At 33.8% G+C, this 14,121-nt stretch overlaps 1 protein-coding gene across 1 annotated transcript; it reads right to left on the bottom strand.

The window, feature by feature from the left end:
• Positions 1-700: 700 nt before the first annotated feature.
• LOC127846100 (glutamate receptor ionotropic, kainate 3-like) lies at positions 701-10,716 on the bottom strand. The gene is made up of 13 exons (XM_052377308.1): positions 10,503-10,716; positions 9,182-9,418; positions 8,280-8,470; positions 8,134-8,187; positions 6,156-6,242; positions 5,204-5,326; positions 4,540-4,665; positions 4,034-4,264; positions 3,818-3,952; positions 2,431-2,602; positions 2,001-2,229; positions 1,594-1,893; positions 701-1,463 (listed from the first exon to the last, which is right to left on the bottom strand). Exons 1-13 carry the CDS (start codon positions 10,714-10,716, stop codon positions 1,259-1,261), a joined length of 2,304 nt encoding a protein of 767 aa, XP_052233268.1. The 3' UTR covers positions 701-1,258.
• Between the last annotated feature and the right edge of the window lie 3,405 nt (positions 10,717-14,121).

Raw genomic sequence — 14,121 nt, 5'->3', positions numbered from 1 at the left:
TAGTGGTTATTGGTCCTATGACATTATTGCACCCTTCAAAAATAAGCAATTATAAGGCTCCGATCACGACAAACCGTCGCGTCGGAACAAAACTGCACACCGTTTTGTCGGCAAATTTGTCTCCTTCTTCCTCTTCTCCCTTTTCTTCATCTGCTTGCTCTCTCCATTTCTCTGTCACTATCTCTTTCATTCTCGCTCTCTGCCTCGCTTTTACTGATTCTCCATTTCCCTGTCTCTATCTCTCTCACTCCCGCTCTGCCTCACTCTAACTGACTCTCCATTTATCTGTCTCTATCTCTCTCATTCTCACTCTCTGCCTCGCTCTTACTGACTCTCCATTTCTCTGTCTCTATCTCTCTCACTTTCGCTCTCTGCCTCACTCTAACTGACTCTTCATTTCCCTGTCTCTATCTCTTTCACTCTCGCTCTCTGCCTAGCTCTTACTGACTCTCCATTTCCCTGTCTCTATCTCTCTCAATCCCGCTCTCTGCCTCACTCTAACTGACTCTCCGTTTCTCTGTCTCTATCTCTCTCACTATCGCTCTGAGAGCTATCTATCTCATTCTCGCTCTCTGCCTCCCTTCACTGCCACTCTCACTCTCGCTCTTGTGAAACTCTGAACACAGCAGATTGCAGAGGTTGGACGAGACAATACAAGACAAGACAATGTATTTATTAATTAAAGGCCACCTGCCCCAAATGCAATATACAGACATGTTGCGTTATACATGCATCGGCTGTGAATAGTTTTATATTTATACTTTTCGCATTTAGAAATATATAACGAATGCAATTTTATTCAATGTCATATCATTTTTCGTTTTCATCAGATAAATAAAATCAATTTCTTCTCTGTTTCCACTAAACAAAAAAAGGGTGCATGTTACGTTCCTCGTGACATTTAGAACAATAAAAAAACATAAAATTCGTAATCACAAGTATTTTGTGCATTAAAACAATATGTTCAATTTCTAAAATCAAGTTCTTTAACAAGATGTCGTCAAGTTTCCAAGCTTTTTCTATGGTAGAATGTTATTTAAAGCGAAAGATATTTTTCTTGTGCAAGCCATGATTTGTACATTCTATATGTTTCCCATCCAAACGAGTCAAATAAACTCATTAACGGACGATTCACACGATCAAATACATTTTGGATACGTCGAGTCCGCTCAAACGCATTGAAGGGCTTAGTTTTCGATAACTTACTTGCTGAATATAATGAACATTTGCAGTATGCAGTTATGAAGTGTTGTCAACATTAAATGATGATAACCATCTTTTTGGATTGCTGCTTGCGGATGAATGTCCAAACAACAACGCATAATTCATAGAGAACTGCAAGAACAGTGAAGCCAATAAGGACAATAAATACACCGAACATATTTGATATATTAAGTTCGGAAGCCGTGTTGACTTTTGTCTTAGTTGCCTCGGTCGAACAATTGGATTCTGCAGACCACCACCTAGAATAGCAATGTTTATTTTATTGTAATTTATATGTAAATATAATATGTAAATATTTACACTTAAATTGTTAAAATGTAATATTGTCAACTTTATTCAATAACATATCGCTTATATTTGTTTTCATACTTCTCCCGAAGGGAATCCAGAATTCGATGTTCTTTGAGCTTCAGTAAAGCAAGGTTGATGTCGCCGAGATAGGGGGCGCCCTTTGGAAATCCCATCCCAAAATGCTTTACACCGAAGTTTTGTTGGATTGACTCGAGTTTACAGTTTTTTTGCGCACTATAGTCATTAATCACACCATCGTCTATGTAGGCATAATTATCTTTCTCCAGCACAAAGCTGACACCAACCTTTCTTTCAGACAGAATAGACACATCCTCGTTAAGTTTCATAAAAGCCCACATTCTCTCGTAAGGGTCGTCTCTAAAATAAAGTTTGTACAGTTAAGTCGGTAAACATACAGTCATACACTTAATATCAATTTAAACGGAAATCAAAAGTTTTAATATTAATGTAATAACACACCAAACCTTGAATTTTCGAAGAACTGCATTAGATCACTATTGTTCAAAACTCCATACTTGACCTTCGTCTGCCGTGCAAGATGGTCTACTGACTTAATACGATCGTCTATTTGCTGTAATGTGAGGAACGCCGCCAGATTAGCTGTATAAGCAGCATTGATCACCAATGTGCAAAACCAGAAAAAGGCAACTATTGTGCGCATGCTTGTGGTTTGCGGGGCGTACTCTGAGCTTCCTGCCAATTTAAATAAAAATATGAACATATCTGTAGGACCTTCGCATGTAACACAACGACAAATTCATATTACAGTAATTAAAGAATATAGCGATGTCAAAATAATAGATTTGTTTTAAATGTATTGATGCACGAGTTTGTGAAAGAAATTGCGGAAGTATAAATTCACTAACATATGTTTATTTAATAAAAAGCATGTACCTTGTAAAAGAACTGTTAGAGTATACCACATGCTTTCTTTTAACTCAAACTTTTGATTCTCGGATCCATTCAGAGTGGAATCAAATTTAGCCATAACGAAAAGGCCTAGCCCAACTGTCAGAACAAATCCAACTATAAGTAGCCATAGCTGCCATGAAAACGGGCCAAGAAACTGAAACAAATATAAAATTGCATATATTTTTGTCGAACTGATGTGGGTTTTTTTTAATTCTATATTTAACGACTCAACTGTCTTAACAGCTATTGACTTGTTTTACTGAACCAAAGTTGCCTAAAATGCAAATATTAGTTTACGTATATGCCATCATTTTAAAATTAAAATTACTTACCAAGGAGACAAAATCTAGAGCGATACAAGTGCGATAGTTATTCTCCGTAATATACTTAAAATGCGCCATATTTGTCCGTGAGGCTACCTAAGATACCTTTTGATCTTGAAATGCTGTGTAATTTGTTGCGTAATAATTGGATGCCAAATCGATTTGCAGAAATGTTCAAACTTTAAGAATTGAACATTAACAACAATTATTTAGAGGTCAACAATAACTGAGGGGTTCAGTTAGGGATTAAAATATAGATGGTAATTCACATAAGCAGTAACAATAAATTAATGAGTACGGATTCGACAAAAACATTGTCCCTAAAGATAATAATGAACATAATTAATGGTTGCATGTCATAAATAGAAGGTTGTAATAATGCGCGTAATACATTTTACGCCAACATAAGCGCTCTATACATAGCTAATTATTCAGCTCACTTCATTCGGCTTTGTCGATCATAAGGTGAGAATGCATGTTGAGCTCGCGCCCCGTATCATTTTGTTCTAATTATGTTGAGCTTATGACGCTTATCAAACTGTTATGCATTTAAAAATATACTATAATGGCGGTTGCGTTTTATTGTGATTTTTTTTACGGTAACATCAATAACTTCATCCGTATACGCTTGACTCTATCTTATTTTAATGGGTCTATCTAATATACAATCATTAACGTTAAAATCAAATACAATATGTGAAAGAAGTATTGCATTACGAGAAAATGTAACCTATATTATTTTAGTTGCATTAACACACTTTTTGCATTTCAACAGTTAAATAAGAACGCGTGTGTGTTTTTTTTTTTCAAGTTAAAAATACATATATTAAACCGTAATAAGTAGCGCTCTTAAATCAAGAAAACGTTTTGAATGTGCTAACACTTTAAAACGGTAGTCACAGTGTCGGCCATTGTATTTCACCATGTTCTGACATGCATGCGAAAACACTGAAGAAAAACGTTAGCATATTGATTCCAAGTATTCTTGTCTTGTCTCATTAACTTAATTTCTTCCAAGCTTAGATTGTTCCGCTTAAATTGCTTACCTGAAAGTAGTTTGTGCTATCGGGAGGGCGTGTCAGAAGCAAGCTTACAGAAGATGAAATGATAGTATATGAGAACGAGATTTGAGACTCTCTATCAGCTGTCACTGCAAAAGCTCCGATTGCCATTGACGCGTTCTACAAGAATAAAAAAATATATAGTACATGTTATACAGACAGTTGTTGAGAACATTTTAAAGGCTTAATATGGACACTTACTCCAATAATAAGCTGATTGGTGATGTCATCCCAGATTGTAAGCGATTTTCCAGCCTTGATTCCTCTAGCTGAGGAGGATAGCTGTTTAAGGCGGTCCTCATCCGCTTCAATTATTTCGTATTTGAAGTTGTTCAATTCTTTAGAGAGCTCATTCAGAACATCAACACAAAAACCATCGTATATTTTGGCACCATGTTTGTCTGTTCCTTTGACCATGACAAAAGGTTCATCCTGAATTTAAAGAATCGACATACAACGTGTAAAAATATCAATCAGTTTCCTCTGTAATGATGCAATTACAAATCCGTATGTATACGGCGTTAAAATGCATTTTTTAAATGTCCCACAATATGTTTAGGCAAAGGCAATTTCTACTGTTCCGAACGCTCAAAAGTTAAAAAAAAAGATGACTTGATTAATTGGTATGTCATCAACATAAACTGCATGTTCAGAATTTGAACGAAACTTAAATTGATAATAACGTTTGATGTCAAATAAATTTTTACCAGTTTTGCAATGACGGTGAAATATTTATCCTTGAATGGCTCAGTTACTTTGGGCTCTTCTTTTGCAGCAAAGGTCGAAATCCGAATGTCTTTTTTTGTCTGGAAAGATACCTCTGCTAACCGTAACTGAAATCAACAAACTGTTGTTAAGTAAGCAGCCCAGCAGCAATGCGGGTTTAATCAGGGCTTAGCATCATAACAGTTGTATATACATAAATATCGCTATATCAGCAGTCCAACAGCATGACAAACTTGTAGCGTGAAGTCAGCAGTCAAGCTGCTTATAAGTTTGGCAGTGGAAATTTAGCAGTACAACAGCCAAGGCACCTGTCAGCGTTCAGTAGGCAGTCCAGATTATCAGTTTGTCAGTGTCAAGTCGGCAGTCAAGTAAACGAGAAATCTGTAATTATGGAGAAAGTAATCAAACAGCTCAACACTTGGTCTGAACTGCTCAAAAATTGTATTATATTTACGATTGGAATCATTTACTGTTAATTATTATAGCCATACGTCTATAATATTGACAAAGCAAAACGCGCTAAGATTATGCTCCTGCATTAATTTTGCTTGTGATACATATATATAGAGAGATTAATATCGAGTAAGTCAGAGAAAAAAAATGTCGTTGCTTTTCTAAATCTCTGTGCATTATATGTGTACATACCAGATCATTTTCGCCGGTATATCTGAGCAAATCAATAGAGTAGTCATTCCTGACATTTGTTGATTGGTCCATGCCTAATTTTGGCCAAATATAATTGTCCAATGAACCACTGTAAGCGTTGGTCTAGAATGAGCAATGTAATAATTAGTGTCTTGTTCTGAGAAAACTGAGCATAATGCATGTTCGTAAAGTGTCGTCCCAGATTAACCTGTGCAGTCTGCACAGGCTAATCAGGGACGACACTTTCCACTTTAATGGTATTTTTCGTTTAAAGGAAGTCCTTTTATATATTAGTATATATTATTCCCATATCTTGGTGTCTTAATAAAAATGTGCCGAAAACCAATTAGACATAACATGAATATTTTCAATAACGTTAGCAATTTATATGCATTATTTAAATTATTTTAAACAATCATTATGTCAAACCATTATCGAAAATTTCTTGATTTTGTTTGCTCTGACAAAATATACCGTTTTTCCTAAAGCTGCAATAAACTCGAGAGCAGACATGCTCGAATTTGCCGACGGCTCTGTTCTGCAGTCTTGTGCATGCGACGTCAAATAATGACGTAGAATACCTACTACATCAACCATCAATCCAAGCTGTAACCTGGAGAGTTCGTGTCCAAATAGCCCTGTATATCCATTTGAAATGTGAAATCTCATATGTAACGACCATTCATTAAACAAAACTGCGCATGTTCCCAATAAATGGCAATGGCTCGTTATAAGTGCTCTTAAATCTAAGCTTGCAAGCTGATTTCTTAAGATTAATTTTGGTTTAGTTTGAATGCCTTAGGATAAACTTAAAATAAAGTTGCAGTTGAAATATAACGGATACAATATAATAGCTAATATACATCTCTAACGAAGCAGACATATTTGAATGTGTTTTCTAAATGAAAATAGATGGTCTAAGACGATATTATAACAAGTACAAACCGCGGACTTTGTGTGGAAATGAGCTATTATCAAACAGCTGAAGTCCATAGACCTTTGCCATTCCTATGATTTCCTTTGATACATCTTCAAAGTCCTGCAATTAAAAAATGTAATGCATGAATAAGGAGAAGAAAAAAGAATATTTATTTCAGAAGATTAAGTATATCAACGTTACTAAATGTCACGTTCATATAAAAAATAATTACTTGCGAGTGTCAATAAGGCGAAAACTCAATAAGGCGAAAATGGCTTGCGTTAGTTAAGTTTCATAATTATGGATTTGTAAACAGCAAAGGAGTTTTTTTAATTAACAGCGAGAGACTTAGACCAACTTTGTTTTCACATAATCAAAATGGATTTAGTGGATGGTTACACAAGATTTGTTGTAAAATTATTGTTACATTTAGCAATTATTTAGCTAATAGTTTGTTGTTGTTGTTTTTGTTTGTTATTTTATCTACGTTAGAAAAATAACCCCACATGTTTAGCCATTTCGATAAGCTTTATTTTAAGCAACCTTTATTATGCTGCACACATTCTGATTAAGTGACGATTTTTTTGCGCTTTTCTTTTCCATTTGCGCTCATATGTTTAATATTCTTTATAATAAAAATAAAATACAAGAAAGGAGGCGTAATAGGATTGAAGGGTTATCGGCAAAAATAAAATAGGCAACCCACCCCAACCTTGATTTGGCCATTTTCGTTTCAATGTCTTAAAATCCATTTACATTAGCTATGAAGTAGTTTATACTACGGTTAAAACGTATATTTCGGTAACTTGCTCATTTCCGCGGAGCAATATATTTCGTTAAACATACAATAACAAAATATAAAAGGCATGGGTTTATGTAAGAAAATTATCATCTGCAACAAAGCAATGAATACTAGCTTCTGATAAAAAAACTGGATTAATTTCTATCATACAAAAAAACGCAAAACGTACAAACTATATTGACGTTTAAAAGTATTTGTTCCAATTAAACGGATTTATTCACTCGTGATCATACAAAATACATATTTTCACTCGTGGCTGCGCCACTCGTGAAAATATTATTTTATATGATCACTCGCGAAATAAATTCGATATTCCATCAAATCCAACAAATATCCTCTATCTCTTACATGAGCTGAGCAGTTTAGTGTGAATTGTAGTCGTTGGTTAGTTTTATATATCACGCCCATGTATTTTAATCCTCTATTCGCGCAAGGTGATGATTTAAAAATATTGGGATGACTAATTTTGTGTTTTATTAAGATAGTACATACAGGATATTTGTTGGATTCGATGGAATATCGATTTAATTTCACGAGTGATCATATAAAATATGTACTTTTATGATCACGAGTGAATTAAAATCGATATTTCATCGAATCCAACTAATTTTCTTTTATTTTATGCTTTTTTCACCGTTTATTTACATTGTAAACGAGTTTAACAGGATCATATCGTCGAAAAAGACGTCATTTCACAGTTAAACAGTGAAAAATATCGTTATTTTTCACTGTTATTTTTCACTGTTTAAAACAGTGAAATACCAGATAAATTTCACCGATAGTTCTCTATAAACCACCGGAAAGCATAAATAAAGGTATATAACGTACCCACATTTACGCATAAAAAGTCAAAACACTACAATAGAACAATTTAAATGATAAATTAAAAGTTTGAAAGCACACGATATAGTTAATTCACATCAATATAATTGCTAAATATATGTGTATTCGCTGAAGAATGACTACATATAGTATTAAATATTTTCTTTATTACAACCATATTCTCGAACTGTTATACTTGTTTAATGTATCAATCGTATTCAACTTAAATGCAGTTGTATTCAATCTGGTTTATTTCAAAACCTTGGCGACTTAACACACGAAATATATTTATAAACTCAAAAGTATAATATTACAAGAAAATGATCAACGTGATCCGCTTAAAGTGAATACATCATTGGTAACCCATAGGTGTAATGAAGTGCTTACCAAGTATGTTATAAGCCACCGAATGGAATGGTGAAGAAGATGCAAATCTTGCGCCTGCAAAAGATAGTGAAATCAACGAAGTGAACAAGAATATACAGTTGAATTTAATGTATCAATAGACAATTGCTTAATAATACATCATATACCGCTAGAAGTACGTATTTCACTACATCCCGCTTCATAGAATGCAGGATAAATTTATCCATTTGCGATTCTCTCAGCGTTGTCAGCGTCTGTGTAAGTTGGGGATTCTTCGCTGACCGGATGTCTGTAGGCAATCGAATCGGGGACACGAATACCTTTTTCCCACCCAAAGCAATGACAGGTGAGAAATCTTCTGGTGAATAAAACAAAACAATATGTGTAAATGAATGTCAATGGTGTTGACAATAGACAATACAATAATTATGTAATTTTTCTGTAAAAGAACAATGGAATTCTTATTTCAAAAGCGGGAGAGCGTGCTTAAAAACGCAGTCGCTAAACGCAAACACAGACTTGCGGGGGCCTTTCACAGATTGTGGCATGAATTGAGGTTTGTCATTAAATGCTTTATATGGATAAATGTAAACATTTGATCTAAAAAGCTCCAGTAAGAAAAAGAATTAAATTAAAGAAAGAAAAAAAGTATCCCACAACTGAGCTCGAATCACTGACCACCGGAGTAAATGTCAATCGCTTAGACCACTCGGCCATCCATGCTCATACAATGAGTCATATATTTTTTGCCTTATATAAGCAATCATCGTAGTATCCCCAAATCTAACGACAACAACAGAAATCTCCAAATTATTCAATCGTTTCGCGTTGCAACGTTTTAAAACTGATAGATTTTTAAATCGTCAAAAGATGCATGAAATGGATATTTTAGAGCATCGTAAATGTTCAGCATTACTGTTCTCACAAATATCATAAATAAAACGAAAATTTGCGAATCTGGTAAAAGTTTTAAATTTTGTAAATTTACCAAAACGTGAAAAGGGCCCTTTAAGTACCTTACAGAGCGTTTGTGAAATGGTTGGAATCAGACAAAAAAATATACAGATACCTTGTGATAAAAATGCAACCTTGTTCCATTCTAGATAGCTGACAATACTCGCAATTGCTTTGGACAGTGATTTCTGATCCGGCAAGATAGGCAAAGCTCTTGCACTTTCCTCGTTAATAAGTCCCAAAGATGTCACGAAATGAATTTGATGAAGAATGACATATTCGGTTGATGTAAAAACATCAATTTGTGGTCCAATTGCTACAGCTATATGTGTGTCTTCAAACGTCTGTCTTGCTGTTGAAATAGAGAAAATTAGAGTGCTGAGTTAATAACAATTCTATTCCAATGCTCGTCTAAAATTTTGCTTTGAATCGTGGCACGTTATCTTACAGAATTTCTGACTTCCGATATGGTTTTAAATAAAATGAAAACCAACATCCCAAATCATTAAGTTATTTGTCTATGTTTAATAGTAAAAAATAGTTATGTTATAAACTTTAACTCATCTTAAAACAATTGTTAACACATACTATAAATATATGTGGCATCACATGCCTATCACGCAAAATGATTTAGTATTTAAAAAAATCTCTGTGAACATGTTTACTATATAACATAAGTGGTTTATTTTATGTCGAACAAACACGCGATCCAATTTTGAAGTTGCCGAAACACAATTGTAATAAATGTAATTTAGCGCACGTACATATCATATTTGGTATGAAATGACACATACCCATAAGTAAATCTATGTCGGGTATCTTGATTAGTGCACACACGTTTTCTTACTGGCAACACTCTTTTTATTAAATACTCTCGATAACAGGCTCTTCACAAAACAAAATGTACAACTCATGCATCTATAAAACACGACCCGAAGTAACAGGGTGTTTATAGTAAAATAACTTTTTAACTCTCGAGGGTCGTCTTCAACGTTTGTTAAAATCAGGACTCTCTGGTCACAGCAGGTCAAGTCCGTGGTCAAATTTTGTAATTATAAAACCTTAACAGTTATATTGGGTAAGTAAAATCGGATTGTGGTCCTCTACCAAGGTGGTATATCCCCGGTTTTACCATCTCATTAAAAATCAAACCTTTTACAGGAGAATAACGATGTTATATGCGTTAAAACCAAACGCTGAGTCTCGCGGTCTTAGAGGACACGATTTATGCAGTTTAAATATTTTTAACTTTAAAACTTTATAAACCTACATACGATGTTTACCGGGACGATTTGAAAGACGTTGAAAGAGGGTCAGCCAACAATCATTTATGTGAAGTTTCACAAAAATGCGTTTTAGTAGATGCGGTTGGAATTGTAAAATATTATTGTGTTTATTTTTTACTTATTCATATGTGAATAATGATGATGAGTTACCGTTCTTGAGGCTGGAGTACATGGAGCTTCCATTTGAGCTGTCATACTCAAGTGAAGTGAACTTGATGCGACAATACTGCTCGTTTTCTGTAGTAAGAGCGTCAGCAATCACTTGATACTGAGTGACATTGACATCGCCGCGTTCCCCCAGAACAACTGCAAGTATACGTTTCAGCTTGTTCAAACAGTATTTGTCTTCTATTGAATGCTGCATCAAAACATATTATTGTTAATGTGTACCTGACTATTTCCACTTCAATTCTAGCGAACAGTACTGTTGTAGAAAGTAGAGAACCAGCCATTAAACACATGTGAATGTATTTGTAGTATATTTAATTTATATGTATAATTGCCGTACGCGTTTGTATAATTCAAGTCATGCACTGTATTTTCTCTTTGATTGGTTTGTTTAACGAGTAAGCTAAAACTGGAAATAACTTATGAACACAAAGGGAACTGACTGCCGCCCATGATGTCCCATTACTGAAGCAAAATTTCAGATTATCGGGACATTAACCTATGATGAACTTTCTGATAATTGAATGCATTAAAAGCCATGATTATTTTAAGTTTTACACGGCCTTAAGCTCAACAACCCAGGCCATTATTAACTTAAAACTTTTTTATAAGTAATAGAAACATGCATACATACTGGACAAAGTTATGGCCCGCATAAAATGCTAATATATAATGTCACAAAATTGTCACATCTGAATTCGAAATGTCACCTTGGTTTTAGACCAAATTGTACCGTCTAATCTTGCTTATATCTACTGCCAAGTATTTTCACACACCCCACCCCCAAGTCGAGGCAATGCTTAGCACAACGCAAACGTTAAATACTTTTTTTTTAATTAAATAATAATATTTATAATAATTTTATTATTAATACTTATATTGACTATAAGCATAATAACAATATTTTAATTATAATCATTATTATTAGTATTATTATTATTATTATTATTATTATTATTATTATTATTATTATTATTATTATTATTATAATATTACTATTATTAGAAGTAGTAATAGTATTTTTAATAATAATAATAATTATAATAATAATATAATAATTATTATTATTATTATTATTATTATTATTATTATTATTATTATTATTATTATTATTGTTATTATTATTAGTAGTAGTAGCAGTAGTAGTAGTAGTAGTAGTAGTAGTAGTAGTAGTAGTAGTAGTAGTAGTAGCAGTAGTAGTAGTAGTAGTAGTAGTAGTAGTAGTAGTATTATACTATGATTATTGTTGTTGTTGTTCTAATTCTTTTTCTTTTTCTTCTTCCTCTTCTTCTTCTTATTTTTATTATTATAATTATTGTTATATTTTTATTTTTAATTTAATCAAACAAGAGCAAAATAAGTATTACTTACCTGCGCGTATCACAGTTTCCGATTTTTGTTGTGAAAATCTTAGGAGCGTAAAGATTATAACACATCTACAATCCATGGTCTGGCCGAGAAATGCTATCTTTCAGACTTCGCCGGGCTTAATGAGCCGTCTACGTTTCATTTCCGAAAAGCCAATTATATGCGGAACGATATTGGAATCGTATTGTCTTCAATTCTGTTTAATAATGCACTGCGCGTGTTCATAAAAGAACAATATTGCTTCGTGTGCTTTGTAAAAGTAATTACACTAATGCTTTTTTGATGGATATAGAATGATTACCTTCATCATAGATTGCATTGGCATTCCAGAGGGAGCCAGCGTTACTCCCTTGACAAGAGAATCAACGACAAATGGATGTTTTCAATTTGATGACCCATCATACTAGTTCAAAATGTTGACAGGGGGATCAACACTACTTACAGATGACGAATTCGGGGACACTACACATGATTTTGCTAATTAATAAAATGCGTTTCGTGGAGCACAATAGTGACGGAAACATTCAAGTTTGTATATATATTATGCGTTTGATACATTTCAGCGGCGTTCTGAGAAAACTGGGCTTAATTAATGTGCTTAAAATATCGTCCCAGATTAGCCTGTGCGGTCCGCACAGGCTTATCAGGGACGACACTTTCCGCTTTTATGGTATTTTTAGTTTCAAGGAAGTCCGCTCCTTACCGAAAATCACGTTAAGGCGGAAAGTGTCGTCCCTGATTAGCCTGTGCGGAATGCACAGGCTTATCTGGGATGACACTTTACGCACATGCATTAAGCCCAGTTTTCTCAGAAAAAGGCTCATTTCAATACAGTAATACCATATTAATATGTTTCCAGTAACTCAGGCGCGTCGGAAGCTAACACTTATTGGCCGAGGAATACATAAATAAATTCGTGCATGTGTTTTCGTTGGTATCTTCATTTTAAGCGTTCAATACTTTATTTGTATCGCCAGCATATGACTGTAGAATTAACCTCTTCATAATCGACCCACGTTTTATACTAAGTCAACTCATGCAATTCTAAGTCATATCATGCAAACTGTAACGATTATATATATATATATATATAGTTATAAATAATTGTTATCAAAATGTTATGTACATATAACTTTCAGACGTTTTTGTTGCGAAATAAACATGTAATTTGTTGAGAGATGAGAATGAAAACTGTTCATTCTAAATCTCATTTATTGCATTTTATATAATTGTTATTTTTAAATGAATGCAATGCACTCTGGTATTTGTATTTCTCATCCTTTTTTTGTATTAGTTTTATGTTCGATCACGTTAAAGTCTCACAATGACTTTGTGCGACAAGTAAATACATGTGTATTAACTGCAGACAATGGTCGATTGATATTATTTATGTATGTTCAATAACCTCGCTAATTCATAGCTTAAGTACTCATCTGAAATATGTTAAAAGTATTATAAATTTTGTTATCAATTGTATGCACTAAAATGTGTCCACATGACTGGCCTTCTGGAAATATTGTAAATTAAACATTGAATCTTGAATCATATATGTTCTTGAATCTTAATTATCAATGTATGTTTTGGAACTGATAAGTTGTGGATCCACGAATAACTTGTATGGAATTTATTGATAAAAGATTAAATAAATAAGATAGTAACAATAACATGTATTACAGTTATATTAATTCTAACCAATTATGTAAAATAATATGTCATGTACATAGTCACACAGAATGCATAATGAACTATTTGAATTAAGTAGAAAATTAAATTTTGTGTTTTCATTTGGTTTAAACATATTTATTTCGGAATGCATATACATGAATAATATACACAGTAATATGTGAATTGGCCTGTAGGCTAAACCAAGCTAAGTGTAAGTCGTTCCACGACAAGAAGAAAAAAGATGCATTAGGCGAGGAGGACTTCAATTGATAAAGATGTTTATGTCGAGTGGTTGTGGTGGAAAGTACTTTAAGGAAGAGATAGGGTATGGAGTAGAAAAAGAAATGAAAGCGGGGTAAGATTGGAAGATCAAGGTTGGAGCAAGAGTAAGAAGGTAGCTGGGGGCACATGAAGATTATGAGAGAATTGGTACCAAAGGCGTCAATGTCTTATCGAAGCGTTTAGATTTGTCAATAGAGGTATGTACTGCTGCAAAAATATTGCAGTTGGCCTCCGAAGAAAGAAGAGGATTTCCAAAAAGCAATACCTTCGTTGAGGGTATGCAGAA

The sequence above is a fragment of the Dreissena polymorpha genome, chromosome 1, assembly GCF_020536995.1.
Source record: "Dreissena polymorpha isolate Duluth1 chromosome 1, UMN_Dpol_1.0, whole genome shotgun sequence".
NCBI classification, from domain to species: Eukaryota; Metazoa; Mollusca; class Bivalvia; order Myida; family Dreissenidae; genus Dreissena; species Dreissena polymorpha.
Note: the sequence above shows the minus strand (reverse complement) of the source record. Positions and strands in the feature narration are given on the sequence as shown.

Bases quoted from the DNA above. Each gene is read 5' to 3' on its own strand.
- LOC127846100 (XM_052377308.1), bottom strand. From the start codon at position 10,716: ATGCAGCATTCAATAGAAGACAAATACTGTTTGAACAAGCTGAAACGT. The intron at 8,471-9,181 runs GTATCTGTATAT...TTTATTCACCAG, and splicing joins GGTTGCATTTTTATCACAAG to AAGATTTCTCACCTGTCATT. The intron at 6,243-8,133 runs GTAAGCACTTCA...TTTTAATTGCAG, and splicing joins GGTGGCTTATAACATACTTG to GACTTTGAAGATGTATCAAA.